The sequence below is a fragment of the Megalops cyprinoides genome, chromosome 2 (genome assembly GCF_013368585.1).
Source record: "Megalops cyprinoides isolate fMegCyp1 chromosome 2, fMegCyp1.pri, whole genome shotgun sequence".
NCBI lineage: Eukaryota > Metazoa > Chordata > Actinopteri > Elopiformes > Megalopidae > Megalops > Megalops cyprinoides.
In genome coordinates, this window is record NC_050584.1 from 60,891,493 (window position 1) to 60,918,125 (window position 26,633).

The window sequence follows — 26,633 nt, forward strand, 5'->3', positions numbered from 1 at the left end:
AAGAAGGGGCTGGACTCCCCCGCCGTCTGTTGCAGGACACAAAGCCCTCCAGTGTTTGCGGAGAGGGGATAATATATGGCCTGTTGGAAGCGCAGCAACGAAGTCTCACCCTTTTAGTCCTTCCTACCGATTCGCTTTGAATAGCAAAGTGTTTGGCAAGAGACGGTCTTACCGGATTCCGTCCTCGCCTTTTGTCGCAAGAGGTCGTCAGGTCTGCGCATGATATAAATTAGACGCCTTCGGAAACGCCTCTCTCTGCCCTCCGCAACGCTGGCGGTGTGCGTGCTGGTATGCGCGGCACCTGCGGTCTCTCTGATTTTCATGAGTTCACAGTAATAAATGCCTCAGTGAGAGATGTTGCTACATAACAGGTTTTAAGCAAGGAAACACTTGTTCGAGCGCTTATCTCTGCTGCATGCACCTGTCCCTTGGTTCTCGTATCCCGTGCTGTGGTCGTCTGTAGTAATGTGCAGTCAGCTCCACCTAGTGTTCAACTTAGGTTCTTGCACCCAAGGTTGCTGCCTTGTAAATTGTCTTCCGCTGTCTGCAGTTGCTCCTTTAAATTAAATCTCTGGCACTCATTGCGCTGTTTGAAGTCGGATCTTATTAGTTGCCCTATACCCTGTAGCTGTATAAATTAGATAGCACTGTGTCCTCAAACAGACCTTGCTCTCAGCTGAGAACTGTCTCATTGTGGAACTGTACACATCCTGTCCCCGTACTGTCACTATACTTACTGTATGCACTTTTGTACGTCGCTTTGGATAAAAGCGTCCGCTAAATAAATAAATGTAAATGTAAATTGCCAGGGGGATTTTGCAGTTTAAGGCAAAGGTTAGGGGTGTAGTGGTTAGGGCACCAGACCCTGTACCTGAAGGTCATGGGATTGAGTCCCATTCAGAACATTTTTTGTACCCATGAGTAGGGTTGCCTCTAGGATAACAGTTACCTGCTGGATTACAAAATGAGTGGTTGTAACCCCCCCTGGGCAGAATCTAAGCAAACGGATTTAATTATAAAATAAGAATTTATTTATTATTTTTGTTTTAATTTGATGGACACATCAGTATGCGCATATTGTAATATTAAAGTATTTTCACATACTATAAACAATTCAAACCAGTGATGGGACCCATGAAACACTGAATTAGAGGACCATTCAGGTCCCCAGGTGTGAGACATGAGTGGGCTATAAGGGTCACGACTCTTGGGTAACATTGTAACACTCTGTTCTGGTGTTCTGTCTGCTGGTATGTAGTATGGAGATGTAACATCATTGCTCTGAGAGAGCTGAGGGTCTTGGGTAACAACATAACACTCTCCGTTCTAGTGTTCATTTTCCTGGTATGCAGTCTGAGAGGGGTGACATCATTGCTCTGTTCTGGTGTTCAGTCTCCTGGTGTGCAGTCTGAGAGGGGTGACATCATTGCTCTGTTCTGGTGTTCAGTCTCCTGGTGTGCAGTCTGAGAGGGGTGACACCATTGCTCTGTCCTGGTGTTCAGCCACCTGGTTGGCAGTGTGAGAGAGGTGACACCATTGCTTTGTCCTGGTGTTCAGCCACCTGGTTGGCAGTGTGAGTGGGGTCTGTAAGCTGAGGCTCTTGGGTAACGCTCTCTCCCTGCTCCCCTGTGCTCAGGTTCCCAGGTGCCAGGTGTGATCGTGCATCGTGATGAGCCAGAGGCTCCTTAACAGAGCCGGAGTTTGAGGACTGATCAGGTGAGTCATCTCCCCCCTGACACCCCCCCCCCCCCCACGGCCCACGGCCTCAGCCTGCACTTCACAGCCGCTCTGCGGTCCTGTCTGCCTGTGTCTACCCGTTAGCTTGCATCCGCCTGCCTCCTCGGGGATGGCCATCTGCTTGCCCTTGCCCTTGTCGTCTCCTGTCTGCTTGTGTATGTTGGCTTGCTTCTGGATCATTGCATTCATTGATCTTTATCCCATCAGGACGGCTCACCTTGCTCAGTGAGCCTGCTACATCAGCCAGTTCGCATGCTGTGACGATCAATAAATCTCCACTGGATCCGCATAACACAAACAAAAAGAGCCCTATGTCTGTCCCTGTTTCCATGTGTCTGACTGTGTGTCTCTGTCTGTCTGTCTGCATTTCCATTTGTCTGTCTGTATCTGCATATATCTGTGTCTCTCCGCATATGTGTGTGTCTCTGTGTATTGTAGTGGTTCATATATCACACAATGCGCTTTCCATTGCTAAACTAAGAAGGTGAATAATCGCCCTTTCCTTCCTTACAACACGATTCTAGTTTTTTCTAGACTTGAGTTTCCTCGTTCCTTTATGATTTCTAACAATATTTATAACTTTGCACTTTCTGTCTTTCTCTTAATATCATGTGCCTCTCTGTCTACGCCTTCATGTAGATGTATCTGAGTGACGGGATCGTTGCAGGATTTTCTGATGGTAGCATATCCGTTTGTAGCTTTTCTGGAACTCATTAACTAATAAATGTTTGTAAAACAGTAATAACTGGAGTGTATGAGGCCCCAGATGGAAATGCCTGCAGGAAAAACAGCAGCATATTAGATTAGTTCGTGAACAGCAGTGTGGTGTCCACTCATGGGGGGGCACTCCTGTTCCATGTTAGCAGTGATTGAAACCTGCTCCTTTTTATGCCCCCCCCCCTCGCCCCAGTGGGCATGTGGTTTCAGGGTTTTGGGTTTGCTTTGTTACGCCTCTTTCTCTCTGGTTCTGATTTTCTGCGCTCCAAACACTATGTGGCTCCCGCTAGCTCAGATGGGCAGTAGTGTAGCGTAGTGGTTAAGGAGCAGGACTCCTGGGGCCCACTGGGGCACTGCTGCTGTACCCTTGGGCAAGGCACTTAAACCAAAACTGCCTCAGTGAATATCCAGCTGTACAAATGGATAACATTGTAAAAAAAAAAACTGTAACCTATGTAAGTCAGTCTGGTTAAGAGCGTCTGCTAAATGACAATAACATAATGTAATGTAGTCTCTGCCGTGCTGTTCGGATGAGTGAGAGTGAAACCTGGAAGCTGCAGACTGTTTCGATGTTCTCTCCGCAGAACACATCAGAGGCAAAGCCTTACCTCATGCAGAATTTTTACATGCGGCGCAGTGCCACACTTTTGCCTCTGGGGAATGTTATCTACGCCTTTATCAACATACCGGCCGGACCTGTTTGCAGTGTGGTAAACTATTGTGTTAAGCACATTACCTTTAATGTGAGGGTAATGTGTTGATTTTTTTTTTTTTGGTTGATACTCTGTTTGATTAACACCGTCTGTCAGTTCCTGGTAATCCAGATGCTGCAGAAACTTGCTGCGCAGCTGCGGATTAACTGTAGTGGACACGAGCGGTATTGTGTCGTCTTGCTCCGGTATGGTGGCTTTGAGCGGAAAAAAATTGTTCAACATCACCCCCTTGTGGTCACCACTACTGAAATAACCATGCTCTTCCTTGTGGCCCCTGACCAGCTGTGGTCTAACTGATGTTGTCAGTAGAGTGTACAGCCAGTTCTCAAACGAGCAGTCTGAAGCTTTGATTATATGCACAACATAATTTTGTCCTCAGCTTACTATGAAAGGCTTCATTTTGCCTTCCGTGCATATTTTTTGTTAATTTCTGCAACCAGGGAACTCTTTGCATTGTGTAAGGAATGCAAAAAAGTGACCTTTTTAACTCATGACTCATAATGTAGGCTTAAGTACATTGTGGCTAGGTTGGGTGTGGACCCTAGGCACAGTAGTAACAGTGCTGGAGCAGCATTCCTGTAAAAAGCTGACCTCTGCCAGGTCTTATCAGTGTTCATGCTGTGATGCCTATGCATAATAAAACTTAACTGACAGGTGATGGTAAAATACAATCAGAGAGAATATTGAAGCGGAGGACTGATTCCAGAACAGCGAGCCAAACCACTCTGTCAAAAAATAAGCAAACAAACAGAAATTTTGAAGTGTAGTATCTGACTGCATCAGATAAGGTGTACAGATCATGCACAGATTAAAGATGGAAGACCAACATTATCAGTCAATGATAGGTATAATTCAATAATCAGCCACAGCACATCACGTTGTGTCCAAGTGCATAGGTGAACAGAGAGAGGTTATCACTCATTTTAAAGATTTTACATTAAAAATGTTTACATTAAAAAATTTTACATTAAAAATTAAATTAAATTAAATTAAATTTAAAAAGTCTTTGTTTCTTTTTAAAGCTGCTGCCATAATGTTTAGTAAGTAAACGTGCAGAGAATCAGTTCAGCACCCAGGAATTTAAACATCGCCTAATATGTTTATTTTTTCTTTTTCATTTTTTTTTTTTTTTTTTTTAGAATGTAACCATACGGACTGCATTCATCTGCTTTTACACTGTTGTAACTGAATGAAACGCGGCAGGAAGAGGTTTAATATGGTGCGTAGTTTATTTAAGGGGAATCAGCCCTGTTAGTGTGCTGTGTTAAAGGAAGACCCTGGCGGGGTGGTAAAATGACGTCGGTGCTGCGCGGTGAGGTCGGCAGAGCTGGAGGCAGAGGCGCATCCTACCCTTTAATGCAGTGGTTAAAGTCACATTTAAACAGCGGCGCTAACAATCACACCAAGAGCACATGGCCTCCTCTGGTCGCTGAAAAGCGTAACCAGCCTGTGTCTCTCCCTCCTCCGACCCGATCCTGTAGACACCATGGGATGTGAGGTGGAGAGGCTTAATTCAGCCACAAGCCTCCTCTGGCGTTAAAATGTTAAAAATGTATTGTATCGCGTCACGGTCCCCTGCACTTTCATATCGTTCGCGTTCCCGTGGAGCACAGGAGCCCCTCGAACCTGAACGCGCAAGAAGAGTCTTTCTTTGTGAATTGATCTCATATTCCTAGGATCAGAACCACGGGAGGAATGTGGGTTAAAGTCAAAGCCTTCTCGTCCTTCCTCAAGGCATGCAAACAAGTAATGATAGAATTATCAGTAAAGAGGTTTTATTTTGCAGAGCCTTTTGGATGATATTCTTCACACAGTTTGAGGAATTTGGCTGCTGCGGCGGTGATTGCAGCCTTGACTCTGCTTTGTCTAAAGCATCCTTAATTCATCTTCCAGTATCATTGACCCATTCTGAGTCCTTTCTCTCTCTTTCTCCCTTTGTCTCCCTCTCTCATTTTCTCTTCTTTTCTGTCTCTATTTTTCCTTCTCTTTCTTTGTTTCTTCATGTCTGCCTCCTTCTTTCTCCCTCTGTCTCCTTCTCTTTTCCTTTCTCTTTGTCTCCCTGTCTTTCTCCCGCTGTCTGCCTCTCTCTTTTTCTGTCCCCCCCGTCTCTCCCTCTCTCTCTCCCTCTCTCTCTCTCTCTCTCTCTCTCTCTCCCTCTCCCCCCCTCCCCCTCACTCCCTTTCTCCCTCTATCTCTCTCTCACGGTATGTTTAGCGCTACGTAATCCTATGGAAGAGATGCAGTGATCGAGTCCGTGGGGTAGAATGTATGCTCCGCTTCCTGCGGTCTGTCCGCCGTGCCTCGGACCGGCCCCATCTTCGCTCCCTCTCTGCTCCGAGCCAATAACGGGCCTGGCCAGCACATTTATTTATGAACACCGATCTTACATAAACTTAACAACTAAAAATGGAGCCCTCTTGGCGTGTCCCCGTAAACAGAGAGTAATGCGCCGACCCTACAACTTCACCAGCCTAATAGGATTGGACAAGGTGACGGTTTTGGCGGCCCTCGGGGGAGCCGTGTGAAGAAGGCTTTTATTCAGACGTTGTATTTTCCACAAACAGAGCAGACATCCAGAGCTGGCTTCCACACGAGTTCTGTCAGGAATCAGACACTTTTCCATTTTAAATGTAGTGAGCGCACAGCAATGAGCTTGCGTGTGTATGTGTATGTGTGTGTGTGCGCGTCTGAGTGTCTATGCGTGTGTGCCTGTGTGCTCCTATGGTGTGTGTGTGTGTGTGTGTGTGTGTGTGCGCTTACGTGTGTATCTATGGTGTGTGTGTGTATGTGTGCGTGTGCACGAATGCAGCCATAGGTGTGTGTGTTTTTGCCACCTTTCTGCTTCTTTATGTGAAAGTTATTTGTCTGCTAGTGCTGAATAAGTTAATTGTGTCATAATGTTGCATCATAAAGAACAACAAAGGAACCAGTGTGATTAAGTACAGTTTTTCCACGTTCAGTTGTGCACTTGGGTCATGTTGTAAAATTGCACACACTTTCAGTTATTGCTGATGTTCATGAGATCAATTAATGTGTTAGACCTTACTGGCTTGATTAGTGTATACGTCTGCAGTGATCACTTCAGCAACTTCCCTGTACTGTCACTCTGTCTTGTGAAGTAGTAATGCCACCTAGTGGACTGGAATGGTGATAACATCGTTTTGTTCTGTGTCTTTGTGGCCCTTTGGTGCCCTTGCTGGTTTCGGTATCACAACCTAATTAAATGTTAGCCGATCTTTGCTTACTGCCAGACACTTTCCACTCACCTTTAAGAACTGTGTTCCCCCCCTCCTTCCGCTCTCTCCTTCCCACTCTCTCCCCCTTCTCCATAATGCCACTGCTGTTTTTCTTGCGGTCGCTGTTTATGGGTGTGAGCGTCTCTCCTGCCTGTTAACGAAGCCGCAGGCGCATGGAATTCCCCTCTGCAGCCCGTGGTGGCCGGAGCCTCACGGTTTGACGAAATCTTGCCAAGTGCTGTGAGACCTGCTTAATGACCAGGGCCCTCAAATCTCTCTCTCCCTCAGTCCCTCCCTCCCTCCCTCCCCCTCTCTCCCTCCCCCCCCCCCTCTCTCTCTCTCTCTCTCTCTCTCTCTCTCTCTCTCTCTCTCTCTCTCTCTCTCTCTCTCTCTCCCTACCGTCCTCCCTCCCTCTCTCTCCCCATCCACCCCCCCACCCCCGTTTCCTCCAGCGGTCTTGCCCCAGCTCACCGGCATCACGGCACAAATATTTGGGCAGGGGTTTTATTGACTGGAAGAGCGTGTGCTCTCTGTCACCGTATGAACTTTATGGGAGCGCACGCGTGCACATGTGAAAACAAGACAGCGGCGTGGGTCTGGAAACCGCACGTGCTCGCTAATGACACGCTACGCCTTTAATAGTGGAGCGAGCCTCCGGCCTGAGTTATGGCCGCGGCCTCGGGCGTTACCAGCCGGAGTCAGACTCTGCTGGAGGGGGTCGCTGAATAAACTGCAGGGCGAGAGAGTCAATTGGGGCGGCAGTGTAGCATAGGGACTCGTGACCAAAAGGTTGCCGGTTCGATTCCCTGTGGGGACACTGCTGTTGTACCCTTGGGCAAGGGACTTAACCCCAAATTGCCTTAGTAAATATCCAGCTGTATAAATGGGTGACATTGTGACTGATGTAAGTCACTGTGTAAGTCACCGCTTCTCCGCATCGGGAGCCCCGGGCTCTCTGCTTGACCCTCTAGGTAAGAGCATCTGCTAAATGCCAATGGGGGGGTGGGGTGGGTGGTTGAAGGGCACTTGTGGTAAAGGGAATCCATCTCAGGAAAGATCCCCCTGGCAGGGGCCTCACAGATGGCTGGTCTGGATTTGCGTGTCATGTCCGCGTTGCCCACAAGGGGGCCCCATGTAGGCTGTGTTTAGCTGTCCCTTCGCAGTGGCAGGGCCGGGTGTCTGAAACGAGGCTGCCGGTGTGTCCTGGGACCGAAGCCCTGTTTCCATGACACCAGGCTAGAGAGGTGTTGGTGGAGGGGGCTCCTTGCTTTCACCTCTAACATGTGATGAGGGATGAACACTGAATACTAAACAGAGATCCTGAGCTTCAGTCTGCACTGGAAGTCTGTTAGCAGTAGCCTGGATGCTACATGACGTTAAGCAGTACATTACATTGTTGTTATTTAGCAGATGCCCTTATCCAGGGCAACTTCTAGAGGTTACAGTTTTTACATGGTATCCATGTGCTGCTGGATATTTGCTGAGGAAGGGGTAGCAGGGGTAGCAGTGCCCTGGCGTGGAATCACATCAGCGACCTTTCAGTTACGAGCCCTTACCACTACGCTACACTGTCAAACGGAGCCAGCGTACATCTGTGGGCTGCTCTGTTAGCACTGACTGGACTTCTGCTTTAGTGGGGTAGAGACCGAGCCAAGCCAGACGGGAGGATTGCAGAGAGAAACCGGCGCAGAGGTCAACACCAACCGTAATCACGTGGAAAAGAGCTATTATTCTTCTAACCCAGAGAAAACCTGGTCCTCGGTGTAGGAGGCGGTTGTAAGCCTCATTCACAAATCTCCCGACGAAACACCAGTATTGAGAGGCCCGGCCCAAATGACTTCTGCATCTCCACTCGCGGTTCACCTCCTCCCGAACCCGCGTGGGCAGTGCGGCGCTCGAACCCGATCTGTTAACGGCGCAAGAGGGAAGGGGCCTGGGAGCGTGAGACCTTATGCGGAATCATTCAAGCCACGTCGGGCTGTGCATTCGATCTCACCCCCTCATTGGCCGCCTGGCGCCGCGCAGCTCCAGATAGGAGCAAGAACATGGTATTCACCCAGCCCTGTCTTTTGAGGCACTAATTTATGTTGCCCTGGAGCCCCATGTCTTTTAAGAGATCCAAGGGGGCGCAGCGAGCTTGTTTCGGTGTCAGATGAAGGGGGCTATTTTTCCACGGCTCTTCCCTCCCTTGGTGGTGACCAGCTGGGATTTGGGATATTCCCACCCACACGCTGGGGCTGGACTGGCCTGTTTTTTTTTTTTGAAAAATGGAAAAAATAATACCTTTCGTTTGTGTCTCCCTCCCAGCTGTTTTCTCTTGAAATAATTACCTTACTTCGGGTTTCACACTGATCAAGACAAAACAGTTTCGGCGTGTGTCTCCTAACATGCAGGCCTTTCATTTCTGGGGCACTGGACATGTCTAGCCAGCCACAGCTGGACTTTGGGGAGGACGGAAACATGTCAGGAGCCGCAGTTTGACTGGTCGGCCACTAGATGGCACCAGCATCACAAGAGGCTCATAGGTGACAAAGGCCCCGGTGGAAATTCAAACATACCTTTCATTGCGATCAAGTTTTTTTTTTTTTTTTTTTTTTCTTTTTTTCTTTCTTTTCCACATTGCAGAAACCTCCAAAAATTTGATACTATGCGATCTACAGAAGCACGGCACGGCTGGAATAATACGTTTTCAGGAAAAAAAAAAAACGAATCCCTTTTTCAGTGTTTCTTTTAAGGCCGGCGGTTACAGGTCTTGCGGGCATTGTAAACGTCTTCAGGTGCACTCGACACTGCGGCGCGGTTCCTGGCCCCGGACTCGGGCTCGGAGTGGAAAGATGGATCGGGGGGTCCGGTTTCAGAATATTCGGTAATCCCTCGCAGGATGCGGCGTGGCAGCTGGTAATCGGCGTGCCGCAGGCGAATCGATCCCCCGAAGCTCGCTCTGTCAGAGTCATCACAGGCTCTTATGACAAAAACGTGCCCGCCGCTCCGCATCGGGAGCCCCGGGCTCTCTGCGTGACCCTTCCCCATGCGGTTTGGCAAGGGTCCCCATCTCCTCAGGACATCTGATGGCGTTCAAGCGAGCGCGTGTGTGTGTAAGCAATCACTCCTGTGATTGTTTTGTGCTGTGTAAACAGTTATCTCTTTTTCGGCCTGGCCCCTGGCTACAGCCACACCCGGGATGACCCCCCCCCCCCCAAGCCACGGCTGTCCTGCTTTGTTTTCAGACAGGCGGAACAACAGCGGCAGGGAACCACCCATGCCCTCCGCCCCCCCCTCCTCCACCTCACCGTGAAACACTAAAACCCACCAGCATAGATGTAAAATGGTATAGAGGTAAAATAGGCGGCAGTGTAGCATACTGGTTAAGGAGCAGGACTCATAACTGAAAGGTTGCTGGTTTGATTCCCCCCTGGGGTGCTGCTGTTGTGCCCTTGGGCAAGGGGTACTTGACCCACAGTTGCCTCAGTACGTAACCAGCTGTATAAATGGGTAAAACTGTAACCTGTGTAAGTTGCTCTGTGTAAAAGTGCTTGCTAAATGACAATAATGTAATGTAATGTGTCAGACACTGCAGTGCATGTTAGATTCAGGTGCTCTCTGGTGAACGGGCTGCTTTCATGTGGTTTCTCCACACCTGCAGTGTTATGTTTTTTCCTCCGTATCTCACACAGACGGCCCCAGGCTTCAGCAGTAATCCAGCGCTACAGTGGTATTCCGGGATATGTATACCTGGATTCGCGCCTCGGCTCCACGCCGCTGTCCGCTTTTGCGCACGCTCGCAGCGCGAAATATCCCGCGATGTTCTCGCCCGCCAAGCGGGAAGGGGCCAGTTTATCGCGCTCCCCCTTGGGGGTCACTCCGCAGCTCCTTTCCTTTTTTTGGACGGGTCGTCTGCCCCGTTCCAGCCCTTCGTTCTCTGTGAGGAAGCCGCTCGAACCTGAGGCCGGGGTGAAGCGGAGCGTGAAGGACAGGGTCTCAGAACCCTTGTTTTGCTGCCGTATCTTCTCCGGGACTCGTTCACACATGCTGTTGACTGACCTCTCTGAGCAGCCAAAGAACACAGGCCCAGGCTGTGGCCCACATGGAGGATCCCGCTATCCCACAATTCCCACCCCCACCCAGCCCTCATGGCCTGTACAGGGACACACCACTCTGACAGAGGCTACCAGACAACCCCTTGTAAGCCTGATTTTAATCCCATTTAACCCTCTCCTCACCACATTGCTGAAACTCTCCCTTCTGCATGTGACAAGCAAATGTGCGTGCACACATGCACACACACACACACACACACACACACACACACACACACACACACAGGCACACGCTCAGCATCACCACCAGCCCTGGGCCCTTGAGTTCATGCAGATGTCTTGGATGGAGGGCTGTTTCCTGTAGGAGGGGATGATGGGAGTCCTCTGACAGGTGGATGATGGAGAGGCGGTGGGGTGGTGGAGCAGATCCCGGAAAACCCTGAGCGGGCCAGCGAGCGGTCGCCAGGCCACAGTGCTGCAGGAGGGGGGGTGGGAGGCCGGGGGGGGTGTGTACACCGGGAATGAAATGAGATGATCATGCCCTGCCAGGCCCCGGCTGCAACGCCACCCTGCCAGGACGCGGAGCCAAATTGCCACGCCGACACACCGCGTGGTGCGTGGAAAAGGGCTGTCAGGAACCCCATGCCAGCGCCCGCGTCCTGCCGCCCGTCCCGCTGTGGGAGGCCCTGAAACTGGAACAGGGAGCGCGATTCCCCCCCCCCCCCACCCCCCCCCTTTCAACTCGGCCCCTTTTCAGTCTTCCCTTCCTCCCACGTGCGACGCCTCGCCCGGCGCTTTTCCTCCATTGGATCACAGGAAAGCTCCAAAGGTGGGTTGAGGGGCAGGTTAGCGTGCCGCGCTAAGCGTCGAACAGGCAGCAGGTCGCTGTAGTGTGCGGAGAACAGGATGGGGGCTCAGGGATGTTGTGTTTGGCCGCCGGGTGGCCGTATGAACGACCCTCACTCCGCGATCCCTCAAACCTCAAAATGCCGGAACCAAAACATGCCAGAAACGTCCTGGAGATGTGTACCTGTGCTAGCAATAGCGTAGCCTTCTTAAAACTGGGCAGTAGTGTAGCGTAGTGTTGAGGAGGAGGGCTTGTAACCGAAATCCGAAAGGTTGCTGGTTCGATTCCCTGCTGGGCCACTCCTGCTGTACCCTTGGGCAAGGTACTTAACCCACAATCGCCTCAGTACATATCTAGCTGGATAAATGGGTCGCGTATTAGCGATAGTGCGGCCTTCTCAAAACCGGGTAGCGGTATAGCGGTGCTCGTTACCAAAATCGTAAATTGTAACTGTAATCCTTTGCTGGTTTGATTCCCTGCTGGGGCACTGCTGCTGTACCCTTGGGCAAGGTACTTAAGGCAACCACAGTTGCCTCAGTAAATGTCCAGCTGTATAAATGGATAACCTACGTGAATCAGCCTGGATAAGAGCCTCTGCTAAATGACAGCAATGTAATGCAGAATGAGAGAGAGGAGAAGGGGAGGGCAGCGTGACCGCAGGGCCTGTGCATTGGCTTAGGCTGGAGGGATAGAGCAGCAGAGCAGCAGGCCTGGTGAAGAGGTGCAGCAGCCTGCAGTCTGGAGCCCCCCCCCCAACCCCCCCCGACCCCGCGGCACAGTAGCACCACCTGCAGGAGTTGGACGGCGTACAGGGGTCAGGGGTCGCACATGCGAGGCCCGCGCGGTGTCCCGCTCCGCTCCAGCGCGCCACCCGTATATCCTCCTCCCCGACGGGAGCCTGTCCCTTCTGTTCTTTCTCCTCTCCTTCCTTTCTGCGCCCGTGATTCCTGGAAACCTCGAAAATGAGCAAACACCTCCCGGTTCCGTGCAGCGAGAGAGAAGACGCCTCTCTCTTCTCGAGGAACCTTCTTCCAATTATCCGCAGGGAGGAGATGAGCGTGTTTTCCCTCCTTCTGTGTTTTATTGCCCTGAGTCGTGTGCTGGGGAGAGGAGGAGGAGAAGGCTGCAGCTGAATTATGTTTCTCCGAGGTTGTGAATTTATGAATTGAAACTTTGACACGCCGCACGTCTGTGGCCGTCTGGGACGGGGGTGGGGGGTGGGGGGTTGGGGGTAGAGGGGGTTGGGGGGATAGTCTTGGGTCCTCGTCCACGCCGTTCTTTGTGATACTCACAACACACAAGCATGTGGGTTCCGGGCCCGCTGGGGTACTAAATCCTGTCTCTGTTCTTTCCTAGGGAGCTGCCGCCAATGGCGTAAATCTGTGGCTGTAGGACGGCTTGGCCCCCCGAGTGCGGCGGTGCTCCCCCCCCCCCACCACCACCACCACCCCCGCCCCGCACACACCCCGCCACCCCCGCTAACTGATCGACGCCCCCGTGTGATATTCCGCAGGCAGGAACCATGCCGGCGCTGTCCGCCGGATCTGGAAATGACACAGGTACAGTCACGCCGCCACCCCCCCCCCCCCCCCCCCCCCCGGGGGCCCGGTCTCTGCGGGGGCGGGAGGGAAGGCCAGGGGAACATTGGCTCTTTTGTTACCCCGGGGCCAGCGGGTCCCGGAGCCGCCGTCTGTGCTTTCTCTCGTGATGGGCCCCCCTCTCTTCTCCCTTTGGAGGGCCCGGGTCGAGAGCCCGCCTCAGTGCTGTGCTGCGGCACTCTCTCCGCGCTGCTGCTCTGACTCACGCAACCTACTGCTATGGCACAGCACTCTACCCTCACACAGGACACTACTGATATTCATCACATTACGTTACGTGCATTTAGCAGACGCTCTCATCCAGAGCGACTTCCATTACCGTAGAACATGAGTGTAACCATTCAGTTTAAACGAGCAACAGTGTCAGACCAGGCTCACAACACTCCCAGACCAGTGAGTGTGAGCATCACTCTATTCAAGCTCTACCACAAGTTACCTTGTGCACTCTGACAAAAGCCAAGTATACTACAATACTTATACTGGACATTACCTGTATTGGGCTGTAACTGTGTTGGCATGAATATTCCTATACACTTAAAGCAGACACACTGGTATTCATATAGTAGACACTTCTGATATACCTGTACTGGACACCTCTGATATACCAGTGTTGGACATAACTGATATACCTGTATTGGACATAAGTGATATACCTGTACTGGACATTACCTGTACTGGACATAGCATATACCTGTGTCTTTGTAGTAGGCAGTAGTTACACCTATACACTTACACTGGACATGTATGTAGTGTAGGTATGTAGGTATAATTAATGTACATTTATACCAGACATTACTAATACTGGACTGTTAGTATATAGACTTAACTTTCTTGGTTTATTTGATGTACAGTTATAATGCAGATGTCCAAGTGTATAGGTATATACATTACCTGTATTGGGATGTAAGTGTGTAGGCATATGTATGCCGGTATAATTAATATACACTTAATGTATAATTAATATAAAAGTGGACATAACTTATACTAGACTGTAAGTATAAAAGTATGAGAAATGTCCATATAGTTATACATTTTGTACATTTATACTGGGCCATACTACTGGGGTGGCAGTGTAGCATAGTGGTTAAGGAGCAGGACTCGTAACCGAAAGGTTGCCGGTTCAATCCCCGCTGGGGCACTGCTGCTGTACCCTTGGGCAAGGTACTTAACCCACAGTTGCCTCAGTAAATATCCAGCTGTATAAATGGATAACATTGTAAAACAACTGTAACCTATGTAAGTCGCTTTGGATAAAAGCGTCTGCCAAATGAATAAATGTAAAATGTAAATGTACTTATATTTATATGGCTGTATTCATATACAAGTCATTGCTAGTACTGTAAGTTATCCACTTACAACTTACACTTGACAAGACCTATAGTACACTTAGTAATGGAATATCTACCACCTTGTATATATTGTAGTGATATTAGTCTATAGTTTATTAGTCTATAGCAACAATGTGTAATTTTCCTAATGAAAAATGGCTGCTGGTAACTCCTCACATTTTTATGAAATTTATAATCAAGCTATTTCCAGTATGTACGTTATACTGCAATAATCATACTATGTGCATTGTGTCATATTGTAGTGTATTATAGTGTATTGTATAATATTGACTTACTACCCTTATAACTTGCTGTTGTTTATGTAGAAATTTTAAAGGCACACGGGTGGAGTTTGTAAGTTTATAAGTTTATAACAGCATGTACACATCTTATGTGAGTGATTTATAGACTGTCACAGAACATTTAAAATTTTGAGTTACGTCTCGCTGAGGAGTTTGATAGGAGCGTCATGCGGGCGTTTAAAAGTGCGTCAGTGATAGCTAAAGCAGAGGTACAGCTGTCAGAGGGTCGGCGCCCGAGAAGCCGGGCGGATCGTTCACACATTGTACAAGAGGGTGAGTCCACTCACTCCCGCCCCGCCCCTGCCTCTCCGACCCCCGCGCCCCCCTCCCAACACCCCGCTCCCCTCACCCCGCACCCTGTTCCCCTGGACATGTCACCACCTCCCCTGCGGGCGTGATGTCAGAGTGAAGAACAGTCAGGATTTTTCCACTCGCGGACAGATGGTGAGAGACAAGCCCGGCTTCAATTAGACAAGTCCCTGTTTCGCCGTTAACTGCCTCAGACATATCAATCTCCGCCCTCCTCCCCCTCCCCTAGAGGAAGAAAAAGAGGAGAACGTTTAAAAAAAAATCGAGGCAGGAAAAAGTGATGGATAAAGAATGTGTTCGTCTTTGGATCCGGGTTCTGACAGTGATTACGCACCCGTTGTGGAAATTTGTATAGACAAAGTGAAAAGCCAGACCATCAATGACTATTATAGTCATTTGAGGCAATTACTGGCATGAAATGAATTCCAAATAAAACATGTAAGGGAAGAGTCGCAGATCCCTTCCTCATTGATAGTCCAGTAAAAGCCGCGCTGGGGAGAAACCCGATCGGCCCGGGCCGGCCGTGCCGCATTAGAGGTTGTTTATTGGTGCTGTTGTTGGGGAGGATAATGAGGCACAGCGGGTGGACGCAGCAATGGATCGAAGCTGTTGCACAAAGTCTCCTCTCTGTACCTCCCAGGATGAAGGATCGGCCAGGGCGTCGCGGCCTTGGAGTGGAGGGGGGCTGATAGTTTTAGTTGAGATAGCTCCGTGACAGAGAGGTGAATGAGTTTAGGCACTGTGTGTAATTGTGATCAGACACGGAGAGGGAGGAGGGAGATGGCTGAGCGCTCGGGGTTATGAGGGTGTGTGTGTGTATGTTTCTTTTTGGCCAGCAGATGTGTGTGTAGGTGCATCTATGTCAGTGTCTGCATGTGTTGTTTGTGTGTGTGAGAAGGCGTATGTGTGTGCATGGAGGCGCATACGCGCGTGCGTGTGTATGTGTGTCGGGTATGTGTGTGCGCATGCACGCATGCATGTATGTACACGTGTGTGCTCCGTGTATGTGTGAAAAGGTGTGTGTGCATGTGTGAGAAGGCTTGTATGGATGCCTGTGTGTGCGTAGTGGAGGAGATTTAAGAACAGATTAAGAGATTCGTTAAGAGACATAATTCATAGCACTTGCTGTGCTTAGCCACTAAGCTCTTAAAGACCAATGATATTTTAAACTGCTTTCCCTTCACGGAGCTCAGTGAGCTGGCGTGAGTGGGAGCTGGTGGTGGGATGGGAGGGGCGGGTTCCAGTCGGGGGCTGTGAACACAGCAGGTGTGTGACACTTTCATGCCTCTCCGTAAGAGCGCCGTGAGCGCCCTCCAAGGTTTGTGCGGGTGCGCTACGGGCACGTGACACGGCAACATGCGGCATGAGCCGAGCGCCCGCGGGTAAACCAAACAATCCTCCGCTAGACGACAGCCGCATTAATAACAATATTTTCTCCTTCCAAACTCCAGGCGCAGCACTTTGTCCTCGACGTATAGGCGTCTTGTTGAAGCGCTCGTTATGCCTGTGTTTTGAGAGTAAATATGAAGCCGTGTGTGCTTCGCCGGTACACACAGCGTTAGCCCTCAGCTGGAGCGTCTTTATTTCACTGCCTCTCCGATCTCTCCGCAAAGAAACATCTTTGTTCAAATTAAGATCTAATAAATGAAACCAAATAGTAAAAAAATAAACCTGAAAAACAATAAAACGCTGGAAAACTGGCCTCAGAGTTTTACCAGGGGGACTGTGGAAAGACCGTCTTAGTGGTTGGGTTACCCTTTTCTTTTCTTTTTTTTTTTCTTTTTCTTTCTTTTTTTCTCTTTTTGTAACTTTTGGAGTTTTAATAAGTATTTTGGAACCAGATTAAGGAGTGATTCAGCTAATGGAACTGGCTGGTGTCTCGTGTTTAAATCCTTTTAAACTGTGAGGAGTGAGAAGAAGGAATTGCCCCCCCAACACCACCACGTTCTTCGCTCACTGGAGAGGTGGATGTCTTGTGAAGGCTAATTTCTGTACCCGCTACTTGATGGATTTTTGGACCGGCACTGCAGGCCCAGGACCCGATACACGCAAAGCCTGAGTGGCAGGAAATTTGGGATTAATCGCAAAAAGGGTGTGGAGCTAATCGGCTGGCCATTGTGAGGAAGTCAGGGTGAAACGTGTGGAACTAGTGAGTCCCCTCAGACACGCTGTCCCCAGCACAGCTGCAACGGCTTTCATCTGGCGGTGGCCTTGGGGGCAGATTTTAACTCTCCAGAAAATGGCAGCCTTTCACTACGCATAACGTACCGGACCCTCTGACAGCGTCCGCAGATGGGGGCACTGCCTCGTCCTGAACCCTTTTTGGACCCGGCTCCCTCTTCGCCCCACTCGAGATTTGTGCAAATCGTCAGGGGTGTGTTGACGGGATAGTGGGGGAGGTGAATCGAGCGTAGCGGTGTAATTGTACTGTCAGGGCGGAGTGGGAGAGGGAACGTGGCGGTTAGCACAGCCGTCTCACAGCTCCAGACCCAGGGGCTAGCCATCTGTTTTCTGGCATCTGACTGCTTGTGTTTGCACGTTCGCCTGGTGTCGGTGCGGCTTTCCTCCCGGACGTCTGGTTTCCCCTCGGGTCCCGGTGGTGGGAGGCGGGTCAGAGGGGCGGGTCCTTCACCCTCATGTTGCCCGTTAGCGAGCCCAGTGAAAAAGGTCTGTCCTGTCGTGGGACTGAGTGGGGGATCACATCCAGCTCTGCTTCAGGTATACCCAGGGCCCCTCCCAAGGCAGCCAGGACAGGCCCCGAGGTGAGGGGGTTAGTGGGGTGGGGGAGGAGTTCAGATCATGAATAGTTGAACAAATCTCACTGTTTCTTGGATTTACTGAGAGGAGGCTCATTCACACAAACACCAGACATACAGCCCTGCATTGAGGCGCAGCTGTGGGTTGTATAGATGCTGCACCTGATATCAACATTATCCAACATTTCCCAGAAGCCTGCAGATTATCTTTCATCTCAGACTTAAATCCCATTTAATGTGCTTCAGTAAGATGTTCAATTGCATTACTTACATTACTTTTGCATTTATTCATTTATCCAAAACAACTTACAAGTGAGGCAGAGTACAACACAAGCAAAAAAAAAAAAAACATAAGGAGTCAACAATATTAGAAGCGCTGCATGACCAGGTTTCAGTGGTTGGCCAGACAAGGTACAAGCCAGCTGCTTGACATTTATCAGTTGGCACAGTTATGTGTCATCCTTGGCCAGCTTCTGTTTTGCGCCAGTGTTCATACGGAGTAAGTGGCACGTGTGTAATTACCGCCATGGTCTTCGGCTTCCGCTGGCAGCAAAACAGCCAGCTAACGCTGAAGTCCACCGCCGCTGTCAATGCGGATATTAGGGGTTGTGCCCTTGCCTGGTGACATCAACCAACACAGTGATGGAAGGCATTGGTGCTGCCCTCACCCCCCCGCCCCTGCCCCCACCCCCCCGCCCCCGCCCCATTTTATTAACCCATAAAAGTTTACTGTGTTGTTCTGGCCCGTGCAGGCATGTTCCGCCGGTGTTTATTGCCCCCTTTGCAACACTGAAAAAGGCGAGTCCCTGCTTTTGTTATTCAGGGCACCAGGAGACAGGAAAAGGCAGCGAAAGGGAGAAGCCTTGAGGAGAAACGTTTTTTCCAGATACACCCTCTAATGAGTGCGCCCGCTTTTTTCTTTTTTTTTTTTGGCGGTCCCCTCGCATCCTCGTTTCAAACAAGGTAATCATTTCATAATCGGATCCGATAACGAAATGCAGGGATCGCGTATTTTTTTTATCATTTAGCCGTGGGGGCCTTTATGGCTTCCACAGCTCCCAGGGCCTAATGGCGGAGCTATGAGGGATATGACAAGAATGGGGCGATATTAAATTTCTCTAGGCCCCGACGGTAAATTTTTTCCGCGCTGATGTCAGGAATGCCGAGCATCTGGAATCCGTGGCGCGAGAGAGGCGTTCGCTGCGGGAGCACTTTGCCGATTCCCGGCCATTTGTCCTCCTCCCAGGACACAGCATCTCTCTCTCTCTCTCTCTCTCTCGCTCTCTCTCTCTCGCTCTCTCTCTCGCTCTCTCTCTCTCCTGCCATTGGAATACAGTACTGTAACACAAGAATTTGTTGCCACTGGAAAGTGTCCCTGTTTCCAATTACATCAGAACGAAAATTTCCACTTCGTTTTTAGCAAACTAGGGAGAGAGAGGGAGAGGAAGAGAAAAAAAATGAGGGGAGGAGTTTTATTTGTCTGTGTGTGTCTGTGCGTATGTATTTATATATACACGTATGTATATTCGACACACACACACACACACACCCACACAATTTTTAAGGGATGATGGTTGTTGGTAAACACTGAATCCAATGGAACACAGAGATTTCCACGTTCAGTAGGTGGCAGACCTGATGTTCATGATGGAATAGGGGAATTAACTTCACAGCCAGACTTGAGAACATCAACGTGACACAGAGTTCGCACCATGGCAGTGCAGCTGGGTTCTCTCTCATGCAGTCAGAGGGAATCTCTCTGGGGTGTGAGAGAACAGCCCCTCTCCTGATTGCAACCTGGGTAGTGGTCACACCATTGTTAAGTCTAACACTTCTGAACGTCCTCTCCAGAATGTAATCACACAGAGGTGTCATCTGTACCAGTGGTGAAGCATCAGGAACATCATGCTAAAAATGCACGGTATTATCTGCAGATGCTCAGACCAAGTGCTGTGTTTCCTCCACACAGCTGCGTTCTTACATTTACATTTACATTTATTCATTTGGCAGACGCTTTTAGCCAAAGCGACTTACATAGGTTACAGTTCTTTACAATGTTATCCATTTATACAGCTGGACCTTTCGGTTACGAGTCCTGCTCCTTAACCACTATGCTACACTGCCGCCACAATGGTGATATCCTCTGTCCTCACCCAAAGCACGCCGAACACTAACACTCAAGGACATCACTGCATGTGGGTTATTTCCACTTGAAGTAGAGTTAACAGCATATACACATCAGTTGAAAAGTTGGGTATCCCTAAAATAAGTGCACTTATATTCTGCCTTTCATTATCTCTCAAGGATCTTACACTACTCCATAATGGGGGGGGGGCTTGATGAAGAAGGACTTGCCCCAAAAAACACCAATGTGTAGCACGTGTCTGGGTGATGCATAGCAGCCAATTTGTACCAGAACATGCACGCTACATCTCAGGTGACATGGAGAGAGAGGATATTTATTTTAGCAATTAAAGAGCCTGATGATTAGCCTTCTGGAGCCAGCCATCGTATCTCACACAATCAAAAGTAAAGAATAAAGTATACTAAAGTATAACCATTCTGTCACATTCTAGGCATATTTTGGCCCGTTCCAACGGCTTGTGTGGTTGTCCGAAAATGAACCTTGTGCACGCAAAACCGCTGGGCTTCCCTCTCCGATGTTTCCTAAAAGCTTCCCAGAGCAGAGAAAGGAGACACTGCGTCTTGGACGCGCGTGCGAGAAGCGCTCGCTCTGTATGATAAATGGAGGTGGCAGGTCGCTGGCCTCGAGTCCTCGGTGCGGCCCGTGTGTTTTGTCTGCAGCCGGGGAGGCCCTGTTCTGTGTCGAACGATAGTGATTAATCCAGGTCCGGAGAAGAGCAACCCGAAACCCATCTCAGAACCCCGGGCCCTGGGTTCCAGAGGTTGGCCTGGCGGGAAAACACCAGCGGTCCACTCTGAGGGCTTCAGTGCGCTTAGCCTTCTTTCAAACACAGGTCAGCACTTCGAGGACCACAGCCATTTTCAGGGGGTTTTTTTTTTTTGGCTGACAGGCAAATAAGTCGGATCTAGATATTGTGTAGCATAAAACTAAAAGAATCTGCTTGGCGGAAAGCTCTAGGAACACCGAACACCAGCTGAATACGCAGAGAGCGTGCATTCAATTAGGGCCATTAGTGAAATCTTCATTTTTTTTCTCCCTGAGTGTTGTGGTGAAAGGTTCTTTTGAAGTGTACAGGTGTGTGACTAACTGTTGAGTAGATTTGAGGTTGGTGATGTAGTGACTGTTCATGGCACAGTGGGAAATAAATAAATCCATTTTGAAAAGTCTGGCCCAAGCTGCAGGCTTTGATAAGTGTGTTCGGTCTGGAACCTCTTTGTGAGTTATGTTTGATTTCAAGGCTTTTTCTGTGTAGTTTTTTTTGTTGATGTGCATTAAGGTTCATATAACTTGAGAGACGTAGCACCAGAGTGGCCTTCATGGGGTCGTTTTTCCAGAACGTACTCTAATATATCTTGCACTTAATTTCCACAAAGCAGGATACTTGACATTACTGAAGCATTTCTGCTGTAATTACTGAGGCCCTTTGTATTTGCAGTGACATGGGCCAGTGTGTTGCCTGGACCCAACAGCTGTCTATTCAGATTCCAGAACTGGAAAACTTTTGCTTGTTTGTTTAGCTATTTCTTCTTCTTCTTCTCCTCATTTTTATTATTAGTAATAGTTGCAGTTGCACATGGGGGTGCTTAGGACCTAAGTGCACCCCCAGTTGTGTCCTTGTATCCCGATGTCTACATAGTATTTATTACCTTTTTTTTAAGATATGACGTTTTGTCGTGCTACTTCTAGTATCTGATGTTTATTTTACATGTAGTATTATGATGTGTTTTTGATTCTGTGTTCTAGTGACTGATGTATCATGGTGTACTTGGCTTCCTTTGCCTAGTCAGGTTGCACAAGTTAACCTGTGGTAAGGCTTGAATGCTGTTATGCTCACACTCACTGGTCTGGGGGTGTTGTTTAGCCTGGTCTGACACTGCTGCTCATTTAACTTGAATGGATACACGTGTTCTGCTGTGCCAGAAGTCACTCTGGATAAAAGTGTCTACTAAATGCATGTCATGTAATGTAATGTAGTTGTTTCAGTTATATCCAGCTATATACAGTATAGGGGTAGTGGAATCTGTATATTTGCAAGCATTGTAACTCAGATTTATTACGGATGAAGGTGTCAACTGGGAATATAATGCAATAACGTTCTTAGTGATGGAGTGTCAGCCTGTTGCCTTAATTCAAAAAGCCACGGCCAGCTATTGTTATACTTTGGCTTTGCAGCTCTAAAAGACTGCTTTGAAACTAGTTGAAACTGACACAAAGGAATAAAGCAATAAAAACACACGCAAAGATGTGACGCCTCGGTAAATATTTAAAAGGGGGTCAAACGGGATCTCTTCGTTCACGGGAGCCGTTGGAACCTCGGTCGAGCCGATCACAAACACGCGCCTGGCCGCAAGGCGCAAAGGCAGCGGTTTCCGTTACTCGCCTCTGGCGATTGCGCGTCTCTTAATGTCTCCCCCAGCCCGAAGCGGCCTTTTCGCCGCGTCTTTTTAAAGCATCCATTTTCGATTTTACTCACTCATTTATCTCTCTCCTCTGCTCTGGTGGGTCTGTATCTCTCTCCCGATGGGTCCCAAATTACGAGGTAAATCAAACTCCGAATGGTTTGTCTTACAGCGAGCGTAACTTGAGGCAGCTGCTCGTTTTTTTCCCCCTTGCTTTATTTTCTGTTCAAAGTCTGACTGCCTGAAACATGTTCATCGAAAAAAAGGTTTGAAACATTGACCCTGAAGACGTCCAAATGTTTTTGGAACAGCTCGAAGATGTTCATATTTCCCTTAATAAGTCCTAGATATATATACGGTCAAATCTAATCGCTCATTCTGCACCTGCGAGTAGGGGAAGTAAAGTAAGCTCAAATATTAATCTCCCTCTGCTGTTTCTCAGAATCAAGTTCGTTTTCTCCAGGCACCGTGCGTAATTGATATGGAGTTTTATGGCTATAAATATGTCATCTTACCTAGAGCATACCGTTGAAGACAGATTTTCTCTGTTCCCGAAACGAAGACAAATAAAATGGATAGTACCTTGCATACTGTACGGATTGAGCAATAACGGCTGGTCTGCCGTTATCGACAGATATTGGTCCAGATTTTGTACGATTAAAATGGGTCTGCTCCGTCGGTTAAAATAACTTGCACAAAAACTCACTGTCTTGTTTTATCTTTAGATATATACCGTTTTAAAAATACTGACAAGTTTACTGTTTATTCATGCGTGTGTTTCGGACGTGCCGTTGCGCGTTAAATCCACTTTTAAATCGGTAGAAGGTAGGTAAGAAATTTTTGTCCTCATTGTGTGAATTATGCGTTTGGAAAAATAGCGGGCCTTTCAGTGACGATAACGATGTAGAGTATAATTTGATCACTACATAGACAAGATTTAAAATCTATAGACCAAATTATTTTGTTTTATAGGCGATTGGGTTTCTTAGAGGTTTAGCCTTGGCAATTAGTACGTTTGGCTTGCAAGCTTCTGACCTACCTAGCTGGCCAAATTGAAGACAGTCTTGGCAATTTTACCCTTGATGGATTGTAAGTGTTGACCCAGGATTTAACGTGAATATGCAACAACTGGCCCAAAAGTAGTACGACGATCTCCATAAACGGTTTAAGTTTGGTGTATTGGAACATATTCATGGTATGCTGCTACATACTGTAGAAATTGTATTTTTGCCACGCGTCATTAAGAAAACACAGACCGGGGTTCAGAGCTGGAGCTAAGCTGTGTAGCAGGCCCTGCAGCTCGTGTGCGCTGTCCTATTCAGATGAACTGATCTACCTAAATCAAGTCCAGCACTAGCCTGCATTTACCGCACGGAAAACGGCTTCTGCTGGTGTTTCTGTCTTTCCTAAACAAGAAAATATGCTGATGGTTGTATTTCACCAAGCTTTTGTTTATTTGTGGAATTGCGTATGTTTAATCAAGCTTGGTAGTTCGTTTTGGCATGTGGAATAAAAACTAGTATCAGTAATTTTATGACTCATACGAATTTGTTTGTGGATAGCTATATATGTATATTTACATGATTTATTCATGTTTTTGGCCCATTTGAATTTCTGTCCTGAAGTGACCGGGAGACAGAAAGCATTAGTACAGCATGTACAGCTCGCCAACCAAGCAAGCAATTATGTTGACAGACAGATTAACTAAACAGCAACTCCAGGAAAGTCCCTTCTGTAAAACACCGGACTTAAGCGGTAATGTCCTCTACTACATGTAAGATCATGGATTGTGGGATGAATTTAAAAGATGACCCCCCCCCCCCCCCCCCCCAAAATTACAGAAAAAAAAACCTGCTGTCAATCCTGTTTTCCATCACACTTGAAGGAATTGAAGCTATGTGAATGGAGAAGCAGAGGCACCATGTGAGATGACATTTCCTTTACCATGAGCTACTGGAGGTGCTGGCTTCAAATTTAACAAGTGTTTTTTCTCTCTCTCTCTCTCTTTCTCTTGCTCTCTCTCTCTTATTTTGTCGAGGACCGTGCTGGACTGTATAGCTATAACAAAAACACTGGCCGCGTACTGAGGCTGCCAAGTTGGAAATGCGGTCCAGCCGTATAAAGATGTGATATCAGGCGACGGAGCCAAGCTGGGAGGAAACAAGGGGACCCGCCCCGGTGGCGGGGGCAAGCTCGGCCCTGTTACTTCCTCTTCTCTTGGCTGGCTTGTTTGATATCACAACTTTATACGGCCGGACTGTGTTTCACTCTCTCAGCTTGGCAGCCCCAGTGCACAGCCCTGCCCTGAATAGCTCCCGGACCACATTGTCCAGAGTTTGTGGTCTTTTTGTCTCTCTCCCATTCCTTCTCCCCCTCTCTCTCTCTCTTTCTCTCTGTGTTTAATTCAAATGCTTTGATGGTGTAACAAGTACATATTGCAGAAGCGTAAACAGCAACCAACGACAACACAAAACAAGAGACCAACCAGTCATATGACTGACATATAACAGTCGGGCAGCAACAGTTACAGTTAGAACAGTTGCGGTAATTAATCATATTGGTAACAGCACTCTCCTCTCTGTCTCGCTGCACATTGGAAGCTACTTGCAGTAGACTTTTTAGCGCTTTGCACAGTGGCTCTGTGCCCCTGCTTGGAGGGAGTCTGAGAAGACCATCAGTCGCGTGCGGAAAGCGCTCGCTACCCAGATTTCTTTTCCCTGCGCAGTCGACAGGAGGTGATGTAAGCGCTGACACGCTCCGCGCGGGGAGAGCGAGCCCCGGTCACACGGCAGCCAACCGCAGATGCAGGGGACAGGGGCAGAGCCGGGGGGCGAGTGGGGTGGGGGGGGGGCGCTCTCGCCCTCGTGTCAGGATTCGGGAGCGCTTGTCGGGTTTCACCCACCCCTCTCCTCAGGGCGCCTCCGCATGCCTCTCTGCGCCAGCGACCGGCCCTCTGTGTTCGTTAACTGTTAGGCCCTATTAAACATCACTGTCAGGCCGGTCAGTTAAAGCGGACTAACTGAAGTGCAGCGCTGTCCTGTGATATTCAAACCCCCCGGATCCGCCATTGATCTCTTCCCCATACAGGGGTATTAAACTGAAAGATTTTTTCAATTTTCCAAGCGTACTGTATGAAGCGAGCTCTGGGTCCGTTGGGTGAAGTTTTTGGGGGGTGGGGGGGAGTTCGACCCGCTCCTCTTCGAGCCTCTTACGAGAGTCTGCTGCTGTGATGGCTTTTCCACGTCTCCCTCCCTCCCGCATCATCCTGTGTCCTTTAAATCTTTTATAATATGACATGTTATTCAAATTTCCAGCTTGTAAATTAACGAGGGGACCAGATGCCCCGCAGCTGGGTCTGGTTCTGATGATCCCGGCAGAGTCCCGGCCGAGACCCTGAGCACTCGGTCTCCCCTCCCTGGGGCCAGTCGAGGGGCGGAAGAGCGGATTTGGGGGGCGGAAGAGCGCTCTGACCGGCTTATGGAATGGCAGCCCTGTCCCTCCCTCGCCCCCGGGCTATCAGCACGGCTCCCGCTGTGTCCTCACCCCCGGCCTTTTTCGGCTCCTGCCTGTTGGCAGCTCTCTCCCACGGTCCTGTCTCGGGTCAGAGCGCACGGTGTGAAAAGCATTAAGGTTCACACTTGTTGTCTGCCGGCGTGGAGGAGGCGGCGCCTTGCTGTGCCGTGCGGCGGGGCCGACTGGCGGGAATCGCGGTGCCTTGAGCCGCCGGGCCTGGTCGCCATGGCGACGCCTTGGCCAAGCTCTTCCGCGAGACATGCGAGAGGTTCCAGCGATTCCGGGGTTCTGAAGAGGCCACGTTCCCCCCTTTCGGTGTGTGTTCTCTAGACGGGCCGTCGGGGACGTTTTGACTGGCTCATAAATTAGGCAATCTCCAAAGAAGATCACGCGTGCTGTCAGGTTAACGCCAGCCAAAGGCTGAAGTGTTTTTCCTTTCGGTAATACGTTTTGTCTTCAGCGCGCCCCGGCGATCGGGGACACGGGCGCGTGGAACGGAGGTCCCGCCCGCGGATCGAACACGGCGAGGTGCATTGCGGGTGGAGGACGGTCCCTCGGCGAGCGGCTCCTTTGATGGTTGGCGGACGGGGCCTCCGCAGGACCCGTGCTGGGGTCGGGCGGCCTCCACACCGGGCGGATCTGCCTTTAATCTCTCCTCCGCTTAAACGCACCTCCAGGGTTTCACCCGGGCTTATCTGATGCAGCTTTACTGCCCTCTCTGACCGTCTTTGTTGTATTTGGAAGGGCCTGCTTTCGCTCGTTTCGCATTGCCTCAGAGGGCCGTCTAATCTTGAAACCATCGGCTCCGGTCTGTTTCTCTTTAAACCGAATTGAAGAATCCATTCTTTTTTAAGCTGGGAGTAAGCCCCTGTGGAGTTTATTATTACTAGTGTTTGTTTAAAGATCTTCATGTGGCCTAAGACAGTGATGATGGCAGGATTCAATCATTGCTTCAGTCTGTACCCCAGGCTGTTTGTTTTTTTCCCCCCGCGGCA

At 49.2% G+C, this 26,633-nt stretch overlaps 1 protein-coding gene and 1 long non-coding RNA gene across 3 annotated transcripts in view; both read left to right on the forward strand.

Moving 5' to 3' along the window:
- The window catches only part of LOC118796648, a 43,668-nt gene extending 30,950 nt beyond the window's left edge, over positions 1–12,718 (forward strand). The window contains exons 2-3 of the long non-coding RNA XR_005004453.1: positions 1,637–1,716; positions 12,644–12,718. This is a non-coding gene — a long non-coding RNA (uncharacterized LOC118796648). The remainder of the gene's footprint in view (positions 1–1,636; positions 1,717–12,643) is intronic.
- Positions 12,719–12,780: 62 nt separating this feature from the next.
- The window catches only part of mpp7a (membrane protein, palmitoylated 7a (MAGUK p55 subfamily member 7)), an 89,126-nt gene continuing 75,273 nt past the window's right edge, over positions 12,781–26,633 (forward strand). For both annotated transcript variants that reach the window (XM_036520656.1, XM_036520657.1), the window contains exon 1: positions 12,781–12,846. In XM_036520656.1, the coding sequence (XP_036376549.1) occupies positions 12,810–12,846 (37 nt within the window). In that variant the 5' untranslated portion in view covers positions 12,781–12,809. The remainder of the gene's footprint in view (positions 12,847–26,633) is intronic.